Consider the following 18485-nt stretch of genomic DNA (forward strand, 5'->3'; position numbering starts at 1 on the left):
ACCTATCCAATAGCCGCTTTGATTCCGTGGGAATTGAATTCTGTTCCCTGGCGCTGTGAGGCAGCAATGCTAATCTCTATAGAACATAGAACAGTACAGCACAGAACAGGCCCTTCGGCCCTCGACTTTGTGCCGAGCTTTGTCCGAAACCAAGATCAAGCTATCCCACTCCCTGTCATTCTGGTGCGCTCCATGTGCCTATCCAATAACCACTTGAAAGTTCCTAAAGTGTCCGACTCCACTATCACAGCAGGCAGTCCATTCCACACCCTAACTACTCTCTGAGTAAAGGACCTACCTCGGACATCCCTCCTATATCTCCCACCCTGAACCTTATAGTTATGCCCCCTTGTCACAGCTACATCCACCCGAGGAAATAGTCCCTGAACGTCCACTCTATCTATCCCCCTCATCATCTTATAAACCTCTATTAAGTCGCCTCTCATCCTCCTCCGATCCAAAGAGAAAAGCCCTAGCTCCCTCAACCTTTCCTCATAAGACCTATCCTGCAAACCAGGCAGCATCCTGGTAAATCTCCTTTGCATCCTTTCCAATGATTCCACATCCTTCCTATAATGAGGTGACCAGAACTGCACACAATACTCCAAATGTGGTCTCACCAGGGTCATGTATAGTTGCAGCATAACCCCGCGACTCTTAAACTCAAGCCCCCTGTTAATAAACGCTAACACACTATAAGCCTTCTTCACGGCTCTATCCACTTGAGTGGCAACCTTCAGAGATCTGTGGACATGAACCCCAAGATCTCTCTGTTCCTCCACATTCCTCAGAACCCTGCCAATGACCCTGTAATCCGCATTCAAATTTTTTCTACCAAAATGAATCACCTCGCACTTATCAGGGTTAAACTCCATCTGCCACCTTTCAGCCCAGCTCTGCATCCTATCAATGTCTCTTTGCAGCCTACAACAGCCCTCCACCTCATCCACTACTCCACCAATCTTGGTGTCATCAGCAAATTTACTGACCCACCCTTCAGCCCCCTCCTCCAAGTCATTGATAAAAATCACAAATAGCAGAGGACCCAGCACTGATCCCTGTGGTACACCGCTGGTAACTGGTCTCCAGTCTGAACATTTTCCATCCACCACCACCCTCTGTCTTCTATGTGATAGCCAGTTACTTATTCAATTGGCCAAATTTCCCTCTATCCCACACCTCCTTACTTTCTTCATGAGCCGACCATGGGGAACCTCATCAAACGCCTTACTAAAATCCATGTATACGACATCAACTGCTCTACCTTCATCTACACACTTAGTAACCTCCTCGAAGAATTCAATCAAATTTGTGAGGCAAGACCTTCACAAATCCGCGTTGTCTATCCCGGATTAAGCTGCATCTTTCCAAATGGTCATAAATCCTATCCTTCAGGACCTTTTCCATTATCTTCCCGACCACCGAAGTAAGACTAACTGGCCTATAATTACCAGGGTCATTCCTATTCCCTCTGTGCCACCTTCGCTTCAAACCTCAAAATGCTTTGGTGCAGAGAGATCTGGGTGTCATTGTGCATGAATTCCAGAAAGTTAGTATGCAGATGCAGCAGGTAATAAGGAAGGCAAATAGAATTTTGGCGTTTATAGCCAAAGGAATAGAGTATAAAAGTAGGGAAGCGTTGCTGTAATTGTACAAGGCATTGGTGAGGCCACACCTGGAGTATTGTGTACAGATTGGTCCCCTTATTAGAGGAGAGATGTGGATATATTAGAGGAGGTTCAGAGAAGGTTCACTAGATTAATTCCAGGGATGAAGGACTTGTCTTATGAGGAGAGATTGAGCAGTTTAGGCCTATACTTGCTGGAGTTCAGAAGAATGAGAGGAGACCTTGGGCGGGATTCTCCGAACCCCGCCAGGCCGGAGAATCGCCAGGGGGCGGCGGGAGCTTTTCGGCGGGGGGCGGGAATCGCGTTGCGCCGGTCGGGAGCCGTTGGCAGAGGCCCCCCCCCCGGCGATTCTCCGCTCCGCGATGGGCCGAGTGGCCGCCCGTTTTCGGCCAGTCCCGCCGGCGTAAATCAAAGCAGGTCCGTGCCGGCGGGACCTGGCTCTGCGGGCGGTCTGCGGAGTCCTCGGGGGTGGCGCGGGGGGATCTGGCCCCGGGATGGGGGGGGGCAGGGTGGCCTGGCCCGCGATCGGGGCCTACTGATCCGCAGGCGGGCCTGTGCCGTGGGGGCACTCTTTCTCTCCACACCGGCAGATGTAATGGTCCGTCATGGCCGCCGCAGAGAAGAACCCCCCTGCGCATGCACTGGGAAAACGCCAGTACACGCTGGCGCTCCCGAGCATGCGCCAACTCACGCCGGCCGGCGGAGGCCCTTCGGCACCGGTAATCGCGCGGCGCCTAGCCCGCTGGCGCCGACCTAGCACCTGAAGGTGCGGAGGATTCCGCACCTTCCGGGCGGCCCGACGCCGCAGTGGTTGACGCCTCTCCTCGGCGCCGTTACGGCCCACCCCGTCGGGTAGGGGAGAATGCCCCCCTCATATAAGATGATGAGGGCATTGACAGGATAGACATAGAGCAGAGGTTTCCCCCTGTTGGATATTATGGAACGAGTGGACATCGTTTCAGGCTAAGGGGTGGCAGATTTATTTGGGCGGAATTCTCCTGCCCCGCCCGTAGGCAAGGACGCCACGGCTGGGCCACGTACAATTGAGAACTCCATTGACCTTGGTCGGGATTATCCGGTCGCTAGGCGGAAGTGGCCAGGGGTGTGGCAGACTTAAAATAGAAATGAGGAGGAATGACTTCCCCCAAAGGGTTGTGAATCTGTGGAATTCTCTACCCAGAGTGCAGTGGATTCTGGGACATTGAGTAAACTTAAGGCGGTGTTGGACAGATTGTTAATGAGCAATGGGTTGAAGGGTTATGGAGAACGGGCAGGAAAGTGGAGTTGAGGCCTAGTGGCGATCAGCCGCGATCGTATTGAATGGCGGAGTGGGCTGGAGGGGTTGAATGGCCTACCCCTGCTCCTAGTCCTTATGTTCTTTATGGAGTGTTTGGGGTCAAAATCGGCCCTGCGCAGGTCAAAGTTGGGAGGGGTGGGAGGTGGTGCGGGAAGAGGTTGGGGCGAAGGTCTCTTACTCTCTCTCTCAAATTGGGGACGGCCTGGCACTGACCTTTCACCCCCTGGCGACCTTGGGGGTCAGAAACCAGTCCATGTCGGCAAAAGGGTTGGGGTGGCGGGCGGGCGGGGGGGGGGGGGGTGGTGAGGTTGGGGATGAAGATGCCCTCTCTCTCTCGCTGATGGGAGGGTTGGGTGGGGGTCAGTGGGTCAGACGCTGACCTTTCACCCTCTGGGAGAGTGTAAACAAAACCATCTATGTTTATGCAGAGGGCTCAACGTCGCAAAACATCTGCGGGCAGTTCACAGGGGAGATTCTGGAGCAAAGGACGACAGCGAGACTCATAAGGATGACCAAAAACTCAATCAAAGGGGAGAGTCTTAAAGGAGGAGAGATTGAGAGGTAGAGAGAGAAAGGCAGGGAGATGTTTTGAGCTCAGGAGGTCTAGGCAGCTGAAGGCCAATGGCCTAATGAAACCGGAGCACCCGGAGGAAACCCACGCAGACACGGGGCGAACGTGCAGACTCCGCACCGACAGTCACCCAAGACCCAGAATTGAATCCGAGAACCTGGCGCTGTAAGGCAGTAGTGCTAACCACCGCGGTGTGTGAGAGGGGCGGAATTGGAGGAGCACGAAGATCTTGGAGGACCGTGGGGGCTGGAGGAGATTCCAGAGGTAGGGAGGGTGGCAAAAACCATGGAGGGAATTGGAAAACAAGGATGGGAATTCTAAAATGGTGGCGTCGGAGGATGGGGGGGGCCAGTGTAGGTCGGTGAGGCAAAGGAATCACAGGGTAGTTAACGGCCTGTTTCACCCCCGCCCGGTTTAGGACCACCTGCTTCTCTCGGTGCTGCCCCTCTACATCGCCTTGGAGATGAAGGCCGAGATCATCGAGAGGCTGACAGGCCCGAAGGATGGGCAGCCGCAGGTGGAGAACAGCACCAACTTCCACAACCTGTATGTCAAACATCACAAGGATGTGAGGTAATTCAGACAGGCCGTCCGCGCACTGACTGGGGGGGTGGAGGCGTAACGGTAGACGGGGAGGCTAGGGGAATGGCGGAAAATGGTGGGATTGAGGGATTCAGGGAGATGGTGGGATTGAGGGATATGAAGAGACCGTGGGATTGAGGGATTCGGGGAGATGGTGGGATTGAGGGATATGAAGAGACAGTGGGATTGAGGGATTCGAGGAGATGGTGGGATTGAGGGATTTGAAGAGACAGTGGGATTGAGGGATTCGAGGAGATGGTGGGATTGAGGGATTTGAAGAGACAGTGGGATTGAGGGATTCGAGGAGATGGTGGGATTGAGGGATTCGAGGAGATGGTGGGATTGAGGGATTCGAGGAGATGGTGGGATTGAGGGATTCGAGGAGATGGTGGGATTGAGGGATTCGAGGAGATGGTGGGATTGAGGGATTCGAGGAGATGGTGGGATTGAGAGATTTGAAGAGATGGTGGGATTGAGGGATTTTGGGAGATGGTGGAGATTGAGGGATTTGGAGAGACAGTGAGATTGAGGAATTTGGGAAAATGGTGGGATCGAGGGAATTGGGGAGATGGTGGGATTGAGGGATTTGGGGAGATGGTGGGATTGAGGGATTTGGGAAGATGGTGGGATTGAGGGATTTTGGGAGATGGTGGAGATTGAGGGATTTGGAGAGACAGTGAGATTGAGGAATTTGGGAAAATGGTGGGATCGAGGGAATTGGGGAGATGGTGGGATTGAGAGATTTGAAGAGATGGTGGGATTGAGGGATTTTGGGAGATGGTGGAGATTGAGGGATTTGGAGAGACAGTGAGATTGAGGAATTTGGGAAAATGGTGGGATCGAGGGAATTGGGGAGATGGTGGGATTGAGGGATTTGGGGAGATGGTGGGATTGAGGGATTTGGGAAGATGGTGGGGTTGAGGGATTTGGGAAAATGGTGGGATTGAGGGATTTGGGGAGACGGTGAAATTGAGGGATTCGAGGAGATGGTGGGATTGAGGGATTTGGAGAGACAGTGGGATTGAGGGATTTGGGAAAATGGTGGGATTGAGGGATTTGGGAAGATGGTGGGATTGAGGGATTTGGGAAAATGGTGGGATTGAGAGATTTGAAGAGACAGTGGGATTGAGGGATTCGAGGAGATGGTGGGATTGAGGGATTCGAGGAGATGGTGGGATTGAGGGATTTGGGGAGATGATGGAGATTGAGGGATTTGGGGAGATGGTGGGATTGAGAGATTTGAAGAGACAGTGGGATTGAGGGATTCGAGGAGATGGTGGGATTGAGGCATTCGAGTAGATGGTAGGATTGAGGGATTTGGGGAGATGGTGGAGATTGAGGGATTTGGAGAGACAGTGAGATTGAGGAATTTGGGAAAATGGTGGGATTGAGGGAATTGGGAAAATGGTGGGATTGAGGGATTTGGGGACATGGTGGGATTGAGGGATTTGGAGAGACAGTGGGATTGAGGGATTTGGGAAAATGGTGGGATTGAGGGATTTGGGAAGGTGGTGGGATTGAGGGATTTGGGAAGATGGTGGGATTGAGAGATTTGAAGAGACAGTGGGATTGAGGGATTCGAGGAGATGGTGGGATTGAGGGATTCGAGGAGATGGTAGGATTGAGGGATTTGGGGAGATGGTGGAGATTGAGGGATTTGGGGGAGATGGTGGGATTGAGAGATTTGAAGAGACAGTGAGATTGAGGGATTCAAGGAGATGGTGGGATTGAGGCATTCGAGTAGATGGTAGGATTGAGGGATTTGGGGAGATGGTGGAGATTGAGGGATTTGGAGAGACCGTGCGATTGAGGGATTCGAGGAGATGGTGGGATTGAGGGATTTGGGGAGATGGTGGGATTGAGGGATTTGGGGAGATGGTGGGATTGAGTGATTTGGGAAAATGGTGGGATTGAGGGATTTGGAGAGACAGTGGGATTGAGGGATTTGGGAAAATGGTGGGATTGAGGGATTTGGGAAGATGGTGGGATTGAGGGATTTGGGAAGATGGTGGGATTGAGAGATTTGAAGAGACAGTGGGATTGAGGGATTCGAGGAGATGGTGGGATTGAGGGATTCGAGGAGATGGTGGGATTGAGGGATTCGTGGAGATGGTAGGATTGAGGGATTCGAGGAGATGGTGAAATTGAGGGATTTGAAGAGACCGTGGGATTGAGGGATTCGAGGAGATGGTGGGATTGAGGGATTTGGGAAAATGGTGGGATTGAGGGATTTGGGGAGATGGTGGGATTGAGGGATTTGGGAAAATGGTGGGATTGAGGGATTTGGGAACATGGTGGGATTGAGAGATTTGGGAGGAGATGGTGGGATTGAGGGATTTGGGAAGATGGTGGGATTGAGGGATTTGGGAAAATGGTGGGATTGAGGGATTTGGGGAGACGGTGAAATTGAGGGATTTGAAGAGACCGTGGGATTGAGGGATTTGGGAAAATGGTGGGATTGAGGGATTTGGGAAGATGGTGGGATTGAGGGATTTGGGGACATGGTGGGATTGAGGGATTTGGAGAGACAGTGGGATTGAGGGATTTGGGAAAATGGTGGGATTGAGGGATTTGGGAAGATGGTGGGATTGAGGGATTTGGGGACATGGTGGGATTGAGGGATTTGGAGAGACAGTGGGATTGAGGGATTTGGGAAAATGGTGGGATTGAGGGATTTGGGAAAATGGTGGGATTGAGGGATTTGGGAAGATGGTGGGATTGAGGGATTTGGGGACATGGTGGGATTGAGGGATTTGGAGAGACAGTGGGATTGAGGGATTTGGGAAAATGGTGGGATTGAGGGATTTGGGAAGATGGTGGGATTGAGGGATTTGGGAAAATGGTGGGATTGAGAGATTTGAAGAGACAGTGGGATTGAGGGATTCGAGGAGATGGTGGGATTGAGGGATTTGGGGAGATGGTGGAGATTGAGGGATTTGGGGAGATGGTGGGATTGAGGGATTTGGGGAGATGGTGGGATTGAGAGATTTGAAGAGACAGTGGGATTGAGGGATTCAAGGAGATGGTGGGATTGAGGCATTCGAGTAGATGGTAGGATTGAGGGATTTGGGGAGATGGTGGAGATTGAGGGATTTGGAGAGACAGTGAGATTGAGGAATTTGGGAAAATGGTGGGATTGAGGGAATTGGGAAAATGGTGGGATTGAGGGATTTGGGGACATGGTGGGATTGAGGGATTTGGAGAGACAGTGGGATTGAGGGATTTGGGAAAATGGTGGGATTGAGGGATTTGGGAAGGTGGTGGGATTGAGGGATTTGGGAAGATGGTGGGATTGAGAGATTTGAAGAGACAGTGGGATTGAGGGATTCGAGGAGATGGTGGGATTGAGGGATTCGAGGAGATGGTAGGATTGAGGGATTTGGGGAGATGGTGGAGATTGAGGGATTTGGGGGAGATGGTGGGATTGAGAGATTTGAAGAGACAGTGGGATTGAGGGATTCAAGGAGATGGTGGGATTGAGGCATTCGAGTAGATGGTAGGATTGAGGGATTTGGGGAGATGGTGGAGATTGAGGGATTTGGAGAGACCGTGCGATTGAGGGATTCGAGGAGATGGTGGGATTGAGGGATTTGGGGAGATGGTGGGATTGAGGGATTTGGGAAAATGGTGGGATTGAGGGATTTGGGGACATGGTGGGATTGAGGGATTTGGAGAGACAGTGGGATTGAGGGATTTGGGAAAATGGTGGGATTGAGGGATTTGGGAAAATGGTGGGATTGAGAGATTTGTGGAGATGGTGGGATTGAGGGATTTGGGAAGATGGTGGGATTGAGGGATTTGGGAAAATGGTGGGATTGAGGGATTCGAGGAAGATGGGGGGATTGAGGGATTCGAGGAAAATGGTGGGATTTAGGGATTTGGGAAGATGGTGGGATTGAGGGATTTGAGGAAAATGGTGGGATTGAGGGATTCGAGGAGTCGGTGGGATAGTTGGAGATTGAGGCCCTGACCAGGCTGTGAAATCTGTCAGACTGAAACTTTCGCTCGCCGTGTCTCCCGCAGCATCCTCTACGCGGACATTGTCGGCTTTACCCGCCTGGCCAGTGAGTGCTCCCCCAAGGAATTGGTCCTGATGCTGAATGAGCTCTTCGGCAAATTCGACCAGATTGCCAAGGTGAGGGGCTGGGTTGATCGATCACGGGCATGGTTCCTGATCCCTCCCCCTTCTCAGACACCCTGAGTGTCGCGTTGGTGAGGGTGTGGGGGGGGGGGGGGGAACTTCCAGTCGAGATACATACGAGCAAGGGGCAAATCAAACAAATGGGGATGAAGGAAGTGGCTGCTCTGTTAACATCCCTAGCATCCCTGTTAACATCCCCTCGGACCTAGACTTGGCACAGTAAGATCCCAAACTCCAACCAAACCAACATTGCCCCCCCCCCTCCCCCCCCCCCAACAATCCACCCGCAGTCCGAGGGTGGGGGGGGTGTCAATCAGCCAGGGGACAGCTCGGTGGGCAGGATGGCGAGGTGGACTGTGGTTGGGCCTGGGCACCGCCCTCTCTCCCCTCCCCCCACCTCCACATGGGGTGCCGCCCGGCAAAACCGTTCACTCCCTGGGCCCGTACGGGAATGTTGGCGCAGGCAGGTGATGCTACCAGTGTAGCTGGCAGGGGTTGGAAGCCATGCCCTCTCCCTCCCCCCCCCCCACCCCTCCCCCCCTTGCCCAACCATCCCAGCAGATAGGTTCAGGGGCACGCAAAACAGCAGGGGAAAAAAACTAGGTGGCCATTTTGGAACGGGCACCATTTTGTAAGATGCAGGAGCGCTGGAGTTGACTGTTCGGCCCATCGAGCCGGTTACACCGCTTTGTACACTGTCAAGAGCGGGGGGGATGGGGCGGGGGAGAAGCGCACACACTTGGAAGTTCCCCTGCAAGGCCACACTCACCGTCCTGACTTGGAACCTGTTCCGTCAATGCCGCTGGGTCAAACGCCTGGGACTCCCACCCAAAGTTGTTCGGCAGCATGTTGAGTCAACACCCTCTCACCATTTATTCCCTGTTCCTTCTCTGTCTCTGTCTGCTTCAGGAAAACGAGTGTATGAGAATTAAGATCCTGGGTGACTGCTACTACTGTGTCTCCGGCCTACCGGTGTCTCTCCCCACACACGCCAGGAGCTGTGTCAAAATGGGCCTCGACATGTGTCAAGCCATTAAGTGAGTCACACCGTCAAGCTCTGCGCAGCCGGAGGGTCACGTTCGTCTTCTGTCGCCGGGGCAAGGGGAAGGGGGAGGGTGAAAGGTCACTCCTGTCTGGGAGGAGATTGTTGCGCGAGATGGGTTGGGGGGTCAGACACTGTGACCTTTTGATCTGGAAAACTGGGGCTTCCAATCTGGCCCAGCCTGCTACTGGGAGGGGGGAGGTGATAGGGGGCTAAAGGCCACCTTTCTCACTTTGGTGGGGACCGGTTTGGGGTCATGGGTCAGACAGTTGAGTTGAGAGGTTGTCCATCTCTCTCTATGTGTTGGATGCTGGGTTGGGGTTATGGGTCAGAAGGTCGGGTGAAAGGTCATCCCTCCCTGGATGGAGCTATGAGCTGTTCACCGTGTGATTGATCTCCTTCTCTATCTCCCTCTCTCTCTCCCCACTGTGCAGCAAACTCCGTGAGGCCACAGGGGTCGATATCAACATGCGAGTCGGGGTTCATTCGGGGAATGTCCTGTGTGGGGTCATTGGGCTTCAAAAATGGCAGTACGATGTCTGGTCACATGATGTCACACTGGCCAATCACATGGAGGCTGGTGGTGTACCTGGGTAAGTTTCCATCAGTTTTCTCTCTTTCTGTCCATCCCTGACTACATCATTGTCTCCCTGTCTCTCCCGCTCCCTCTCTCTCTCTCTCTCTCTCGTTCCTTCTCTATCTGTCTCTTCCCTCTCCCTCTCTGTCTCTATCCCTCTCTCTGCCTCTCTCCCTCTCTCTCGGCCTCGCCCCTTGTGGTAACACCAGGTATTGCAGTACCTGAGAGGTAAATGACCATTGGCTAGACCGAGGGGTCTACATTGGATAATGTACATAGCCCCGCCCTGAGAGGCGGGGTATAAGAACCACTGCCTTCCCAGCAGCCTTCACTTTCTGTATCATCGCTGCTGGGTACAGTTCTAGCTGATTAAAGCCTATTAGATGACTCCCCTTCGCCTCGAGAGTTATTGATTGTGCATCACCCCTTCTCTCCCTCGCTCTGTCTCTCTCGCTCTGTTTTATTCCATCTCTCTGTCTCTCTCTCCATCTCTTGCTTCTCTCTCCCCCTTTATCCGCCATTCTCTGCCTCACTCTTTATCCCTCCTTCTCACTGTCTCTCTCCCGCTCTCTCTCTCTCCCCTCCCTCTCTCTGCCTCTCTCTGACCTCTGTCCACTTCACCCTCTCTCTCTCCCTGCCCTGCCCTCTTCCTCCCTTTCCGTCTCTTTTCCTCTCTCTCCCTCTCTATCCCTGTCTCCCTCTGTCTCTCTCTCCCCCTCTCTCACTCCCTCTACCATTCTTCCTCTGTCTCTCTCTCCTTCCCTCTCTTTCTCCCTCCCTCTCTCTGTCTCTCCCTCTCCCTCTGTCTGTCTCTCTCTCTTTCCATGTCTCTCTCCCTGTCTCTCTCTCCCTCTCCCTCCCTTTCCCTCTCTCCCTCTCTATCCCTGTCTGTCTCCCTCTCTCCCTCCCTTCGCTCCCTCTACCTCTCTCCCTCCGTCTCTCTCTCTCTCCTTCCCTCTCTGTCTCTCTCTCTCTCCCTCCCTCCCTCTCTGTCTCTCTCTCTCTCTCCCTGGCTCTGTCTCTCTTTCCCTGTCTCTCTCTCTCCCTGTCTTTCTCTCCTCTCTCTCTGTCTATCCCTGTCTCTCTCTCTCCATCCCTGTCTATGTCTATGTCTGTCTCTCTCTCTCTCTCTCCCTCCCTCCCTCTATCTTTCTCTCTCACTCTCTCCCTCCCTTTTCTCCCTTTTTCTGTCCCATTCGCCCGCTCCTGTTGTGTTCAGAGTTGGCGTACGGGCAATGTTCTGGAACACTCTCCCTGCGGTGACCCTTTCTATGACCCTCCCCACCTTTTATTTTGGCAGGCGTGTGCACATCACGGATGCCACCCTTCGCCACCTGGATGAGGCATACCAGGTGCAAGAGGGCAGCGGGCACCTGAGGGATCCTTACCTGAAGGAGCACCAAGTCACCACATACCTGGTCATTGATCCCAGGGTGAGTGACACCGAGGAAGACGAGCGAGATACGGGGAGATGGCGCAGCGGTAACATCACTGGACCAGTAATCCAGAAGCCCCCTGCTAATGCTCTGTGGGGGAGGGGTCACGGGTTCAAATCCCACCAATGGCAACTGGTGGAATTTAAATGCGAATGAAGAAATCTGAAACATATGGCGCTAATCCCAGTAATGATGACCCTGACAGATTGTTGTTGAAAAAAAAACCATCTGGTTCACTAATATCCCCCTTTAGGGAAAGGCAATTCACTGTCCTTGCCCGGTGTAGCCTACATGTGATGTCAGGGTGGCACGGATCCACTGTGGTTTAGCACTGCTGCCACGCTTGTTTTCATGTTTCACGATATGCCCCCTTAAAAGGTACATGTCACCCCGATCACAGATTTTTGATTGACAAGGGCAAAGAGGGTTATTGGGGGGGGGTGGAGAGAAGAGGGCAGATAGGAATGTGGAGTTCAGTCATGGTCTTGTCGATGATCTTATCGGCGGCACAGTGGTTAGCACTGCTGCCTCACAGCGCCAGGAAACCGGGTTCGATTCCGGCTTGGGTCACTGTCTGTGTGGAGTCTGCACATCCTCCCCGTGTGTGCGTGGGTTTCCTCCGGGTGCTCCAGTTTCCTCCCACAGTCCAAAGATGTGCGGGTTAGGTGGATTGGCCGTGATAAATTGCCCTTAGTGTCCAAAGATGTGCAGGTTAGGTTACAGGAATAGGGTGGGGGAGTGGGCCTGTTATGGTGCTCTTTCGGAGGGCCGGTGCAGACTCAATGGGCCGAATGGCCTCCTTCTGCACTGTAGGGATTATATGTCATTCTATATAATTCTAAAGTGACCACCCTCCAACACGCACAACACTTAACTTCCCCCGCCCCCACTTCTCTGAAACAGCCAAGCGAGCCTGCACAGAGGTGTGGTAGTACCAGGTTTTGCGGTAACTAAGAGGTGGATGACCATTGGTTAGACCCAGGTGTCTACCATTGGCTGTTGTACATAGCTCCGCCCTGAGAGGCGGAGTATAAGAACCGGTGCCGTCCCAGCAGCCTTCACTTTCTGTATCGAAGCTGCTGGGGAAAGAGTTCTAGCAGATTAAAGCCTTCAGTTATGGAATCACTTCGTCTTGAGAGTAATTGATTGCGCATCAAGGGGCAATTAGGGATGGACGACAGGTGCTGGGGCCTTGGCCAGCGACGGCCGCATCAACTCAACAAATTAAGGGGATAAAATGCGCGGGAAGGGAGGGAAAATGCTGAGGCAGCCTTGGGAGGAGGGCCTCAAGCCTGAGGCCTAGTGGCGACGGATCCCAACAGGGGTTCCCAACGGAAAGGGAGAAGTCAGGGATCAGGGTCCAATCCGGAGTGGGGTGGGGGGGGGGAGGGGGGGGGCAGTTCAGACTGGTTATTTGCCCTGTTTCCCTGTTTTTTTCATGGAATCGGAACGAGTGAATAGGGTCAAGGGTCAATCAGCGGAAACACAATGGATTGTAGGATACGGAGGTAATAGGTTCATGGGGTGGCGGGAAGTGAGGTACAATCTAGAAAGAATGAGAGGAGATCTTGTTGAAACGGATCAGATTCTGAGGGTAGTTGACAGGGTGCATGCTGAGAGCATGTTTCCTCGTGGGGGGGAATCTAGAACGGGTGGGGTTCTCAGTTTAAAAACGAGGGCGTCTCCCATTGAGGACGGGCATGAGGAGGAATTTCTTCTCTCAGAGGGAGGTCAGTCTGTGGAATCCTCTCCCCCAGAGAAGCAGCGGAGGCTGCGGGTCACTGAATATATTCAAGGCCCGAGCCGGCGAGAGTGCTGATCGACGAGGGTTATGGAGGAGGGGGACAGGTGGGAAAGTGGAGTTGAGGCCCACAGTCGGATCAGCCACGATCACAGCAGGCTCCAGGGGCCCAAACGGCATATATTCCCATTCCTAATTCTCATGTTCTCATGATCTCAGGAAGTGGGGGAGGTGAGGCTCGAGGGAAAAGGTGGGGGTCGAGGGAGGAGGTGGAGGGGGGTCAAGGGAGGAGGTGGGGGTCGAGGGAGGAAGCCCTTTGGTCTCCATTCCTAACTTTGAGAGAGTCCGGTGAAAACCCAAGATGGCGGGCAAAATCCAAGATGGCACCCGTCGCCAGGACAACCCGGACGGGCACGCATCCTGGCGGCAGGGTGTCAAAAGGTGTTAACGCTCCATTGTGCTGTTTTCATTCTTCCTCCCTCCCTCTGCAGGCCGAAGAACATTACCTCGAGGCGACCCTAGCGCTTGACCCCAGCGACAGCGCAAAGATCCGGGCCTCCGTACGCATGACCCGCTACCTGGAATCGTGGGGCGCCGCCAAGCCCTTTGCACACCTCAATCAACGGGACAGCCTGCCCGTAGAGACGCCAACCTTCAACCACATGGTGAGTCACACTCAGGCATTTCATTTTCCGCCCATCGAGGGGGAGATTCCTCGCTCCCTTCCCTGGGGTGATTGTGGTGGTGGGGGAGATGGAGAGCTCTCCCCGTTATCCTGAGGTCCAATATTTACCCCTCAAAACCACCAACACTCAAGAAAGAATAACTAGACCTTTTGGCAATTCAGATTGCTGTTTGCGGGATTGTTCTGTGTGCGACGTGGTTGCCCCCACCTCCCCCCCCCCCCCCCGTGTTTGCATCACAACAGCGATGGTGCATGAAGGACACAACTTCATTGGCTGTCTCCAGTAGTCACAGAAGGCAATTTCCAAACGCAAACCATTCCTTTCTTATTTTTGCAGCTATCACATCCTGATTGAGCCATACCCTGACGGAAAATGCGACACAGGCCTGAAATCCTGATGGAGCCTGCGATACAGGCCTCAAATCCCGACCGGGGCTGCGGCACAGGCCTCATATCCTGACTTACCGTGTGACACAGGCCTAATTTCCAGATCCGGCCTGCAACACAGCCCTCATGTCCTGACCAGACCTACGATTCTATGTTCTATGTTCTATAGACATATGGATGATAAGGGAATAGTGTAGATGGGCTTTAGAGTGGTTTCACAGGTTGGCGCAACATCGAGGGCCGAAGGGCCTGTACTGCGCTGTGATGTTCTATGTTCTATGATAAAAGCCTCATGTCTTGACAGAATCAGCGACAGAGCCCTCCAATCCTGTCCTAGCGTGTGACACCACGCCAGATCCTGACCAAATTTAGACACAGGCCCAAAATCCTGATGGAGCCTGCAATATAGCCCGCATACTCTGGGGGACAGTGCGTGAGGCTGTTGGTTCATGAATCATAGATTAAAGTCAAACACATTAATGTCAGTTCTTTCTTCGTTCTCATTTATAGGACATACCGATGGGAAATCTTGGATCATACCGGAACCTAGAAAGGTTGGAAAAACATTACATCGGTGTTCATTCCTGTCTCCTTCAGGAACAGGAAGATTGTTGTCGATGGTCTCAGTTGTTGTTGTCGATGGTCTCAGCTGTTGTTGTTGGTCTCAGTTGTTGTTGTCGGTCTCAGTTCTTGTTGTCGGTCTCAGTTGTTGTTGTCAGTCTCAGTTCTTGTTGTCGATGGTCTCAGTTGTTGTTGTCGGTCTCAGTTCTTCTTGTCGGTCTCAGTTGTTGTTGTCAGTCTCAGTTGTTGTTGTCAGTCTCAGTTGTTGTTGTCGATGGGCCCAGTTGTTGTTGTCGATGGTCTCAGTTGTTGTCAGTCTCAGTTGTTGTTGTTGGTCTCAGTTGTTGTTGTCGATGGTCCCAGTTGTTGTTGTTGATGGTCTCAGTTGTTGTCGGTCTCATTTGTTGGTGTAGGTCTCAGTTGTTGTTGTCGGTCTCAGTTGTTGTTGTCGATGGTCCCAGTTGTTGTTGTCGATGGTCTCAGTTGTTGTCGGTCTCAGATGTTGTTGTCGGTCTCAGTTGTTGTCCTCGGTCTCAGTTGTTGTTGTCGATGGCCCCAGTTGTTGTTGTTGTCGGTCTCAGTTCTTGTTGTGGGTCTCAGTTGTTGTTGTCAGTCTCAGTTCTTGTTGACAGTCTCAGTTCTTGTTGTCGGTCTCAGTTGTTGTTGTCGGTGGTCTCAGTTGTTGTTGTCGGTCTCAGTTGTTGTTGTCGATGGTCTCAGTTGTTGTTGTCGATGGTCTCAGTTGTTGTCGTCGATGGTCTCAGTTGTTGTTGTCGATGGTCTCAGTTGTTGTTGTCGATGGTCTCAGTTGTTGTTGTCGATGGTCTCAGTTGTTGTCGTCGATGGTCTTAGTTGTTGTCGTCGATGGTCCCAGCTGTTGTTGACGATGGTCTCAGTTGTTGTTGTTCATGGTCTCAGTTGTTGTTGTCGATGGTCTCAGTTGTTGTTGTCATTCTCAGTTGTTGTTGTCGATGGTCTCAGTTGTTGTTGTCGATGGTCTCTGTTGTTGTTGTCGGTCTCAGTTGTTGTTGTTGTTCTCAGTTGTTGTTGTTGTTCTCAGTTGTTGTTGTTGTTGTTCTCAGTTGTTGTTGTCGATGGTCTCAGTTGTTGTTGTCGATGGTCTCAGTTGTTGTCGGTCTCAGTTGTTGTTGTCGATGGTCCCAGTTGTTGTTGTTGATGGTCTCAGTTGTTGTTGTCGATGGTCTCAGTTGTTGTTGTCGATGGTCTCAGTTGTTGTTGTTGTTCTCAGTTGTTGTTGTTGTTCTCAGTTGTTGTTGTCGATGGTCTCAGTTGTTGTTGTCGATGGTCTCAGTTGTTGTTGTTGTTGTTCTCAGTTGTTGTTGTCGATGGTCTCAGTTGTTGTTGTTGATGGTCTCAGTTGTTGTCGGTCTCAGTTGTTGTTGTCGATGGTCTCAGTTGTTGTTGTCAGTCTCAGTTGTTGTTGTCGGTCTCAGTTGTTGTTGTCGATGGTCCCAGTTGTTGTTGTTGATGGTCTCAGTTGTTGTCGGTCTCAGTTGTTGTTGTCGATGGTCTCAGTTGTTGTTGTCAGTCTCAGTTGTTGTTGTCGGTCTCAGTTGTTGTTGTCGATGGTCTCAGTTGTTGTTGTCGATGGTCCCAGTTGTTGTTGTTGATGGTCTCAGTTGTTGTCGGTCTCAGTTGTTGGTGTAGGTCTCAGTTGTTGTCAGTCTCAGTTGATGTTGTCGATGGTCTCAGTTGTTGTCAGTCTCAGTTGTTGTTGTCGGTCTCAGTTGTTGTTGTCGATGGTCCCAGTTGTTGTTGTTGGTCTCAGTTGTTGTCGGTCTCATTTGTTGGTGTAGGTCTCAGTTGTTGTTGTCGGTCTCAGTTGTTGTTGTCAGTCTCAGTTCTTGTTGACAGTCTCAGTTCTTGTTGTCGGTCTCAGTTGTTGTTGTCGGTGGTCTCAGTTGTTGTTGTCGGTCTCAGTTGTTGTTGTCGGTCTCAGTTGTTGTTGTCGGTCTCTGTTGTTGTTGTCGATGGTCTCAGTTGTTGTTGTCGGTCTCAGTTGTTGTTGTCGATGGTCTCAGTTGTTGTTGTCGATGGTCTCTGTTGTTGTTGTCGATGGTCTCTGTTGTTGTTGTCGATGGTCTCTGTTGTTGTTGTCGATGGTCTCAGTTGTTGTTGTCGATGGTCTCAGTTGTTGTTGTCGGTCTCAGTTGTTGTTGTCAATGGTCTCAGTTGTTGTTGTCGATGGTCTCTGTTGTTGTTGTCGATGGTCTCTGTTGTTGTTGTCGATGGTCTCTGTTGTTGTTGTCGATGGTCTCTGTTGTTGTTGTCGATGGTCTCTGTTGTTGTTGTCGATGGTCTCTGTTGTTGTTGTCGATGGTCTCTGTTGTTGTTGTCGATGGTCTCTGTTGTTGTTGTCGATGGTCTCTGTTGTTGTTGTCGATGGTCTCTGTTGTTGTTGTCGATGGTCTCAGTTGTTGTTGTCGATGGTCTCAGTTGTTGTTGTCGATGGTCTCAGTTGTTGTTGTCGATGGTCTCAGTTGTTGTCAGTCTCAGTTGTTGTTGTCGATGGTCTCAGTTGTTGTTGTCGATGGTCTCAGTTGTTGTTGTCGATGGTCTCTGTTGTTGTTGTCGATGGTCTCAGTTGTTGTTGTCGATGGTCTCTGTTGTTGTCGATGGTCTCTGTTGTTGTTGTCGATGGTCTCTGTTGTTGTTGTCGATGGTCTCAGTTGTTGTCGTCGATGGTCTTAGTTGTTGTCGTCGATGGTCCCAGCTGTTGTTGTCGATGGTCTCAGTTGTTGTTGTCGATGGTCTCAGTTGTTGTTGTCATTCTCAGTTGTTGTTGTCGATGGTCTCAGTTGTTGTTGTCGATGGTCTGAGTTGTTGTTGTCGATGGTCTCAGTTGTTGTTGTCGATGGTCTCAGTTGTTGTTGTCGGTCTCAGTTGTTGTTGTCGGTCTCAGTTGTTGTTGTCGGTCTCAGTTGTTGTTGTCGATGGTCTCAGTTGTTGTCGATGTTCTCAGTTGTTGTCGATGGTCTCAGTTGTTGTTGGCGATGGTCTCAGTTGTTGTTGTTGTTCTCAGTTGTTGTTGTTGTTGTTCTCAGTTGTTGTTGTCGATGGTCTCAGTTGTTGTTGTCGATGGTCTCAGTTGTTGTTGTCGATGGTCTCAGTTGTTGTTGTCGATGGTCTCAGTTGTTGTTGTCGATGGTCCCAGTTGTTGTTGTTGATGGTCTCAGTTGTTGTCGGTCTCAGTTGTTGGTGTAGGTCTCAGTTGTTGTCAGTCTCAGTTGATGTTGTCGATGGTCTCAGTTGTTGTCAGTCTCAGTTGTTGTTGTCGGTCTCAGTTGTTGTTGTCGATGGTCCCAGTTGTTGTTGTTGGTCTCAGTTGTTGTCGGTCTCATTTGTTGGTGTAGGTCTCAGTTGTTGTTGTCGGTCTCAGTTGTTGTTGTCGATGGTCCCAGGTGTTGTTGTCGATGGTCTCAGTTGTTGTCGGTCTCAGATGTTGTTGTCGGTCTCAGTTGTTGTCCTCGGTCTCAGTTGTTGTTGTCGATGGCCCCAGTTGTTGTTGTTGTCGGTCTCAGTTCTTGTTGTGGGTCTCAGTTGTTGTTGTCAGTCTCAGTTCTTGTTGACAGTCTCAGTTCTTGTTGTCGGTCTCAGTTGTTGTTGTCGATGGTCTCAGTTGTTGTCGATGTTCTCAGTTGTTGTTGTCGATGGTCTCAGTTGTTGTTGTCGATGGTCTCAGTTGTTGTCGATGGTCTCAGTTGTTGTTGTCGATGGTCTCAGTTGTTGTTGTCGATGGTCTCAGTTCTTGTTGTCGATGGTCTCAGTTGTTGTTGTCGATGGTCTCAGTTGTTGTTGTCGGTCTCAGTTGTTGTT

General features: G+C 51.6%; 1 protein-coding gene across 1 annotated transcript in view; it reads left to right on the forward strand.

The window, feature by feature from the left end:
- The window catches only part of LOC140419821 (adenylate cyclase type 2-like), a 170278-nt gene that overhangs the window by 87294 nt on the left and 64499 nt on the right, over positions 1–18485 (forward strand). Inside the window, exons 6-12 of the mRNA XM_072503843.1 lie at positions 3915–4069; positions 8102–8213; positions 9129–9256; positions 9696–9854; positions 11139–11271; positions 13507–13680; positions 14598–14641. Coding sequence (XP_072359944.1) covers positions 3915–4069; positions 8102–8213; positions 9129–9256; positions 9696–9854; positions 11139–11271; positions 13507–13680; positions 14598–14641 — 905 coding nt within the window. The remainder of the gene's footprint in view (positions 1–3914; positions 4070–8101; positions 8214–9128; positions 9257–9695; positions 9855–11138; positions 11272–13506; positions 13681–14597; positions 14642–18485) is intronic.

The sequence above is a fragment of the Scyliorhinus torazame genome, chromosome 5, assembly GCF_047496885.1.
Source record: "Scyliorhinus torazame isolate Kashiwa2021f chromosome 5, sScyTor2.1, whole genome shotgun sequence".
Classification (NCBI taxonomy): Eukaryota; Metazoa; Chordata; class Chondrichthyes; order Carcharhiniformes; family Scyliorhinidae; genus Scyliorhinus; species Scyliorhinus torazame.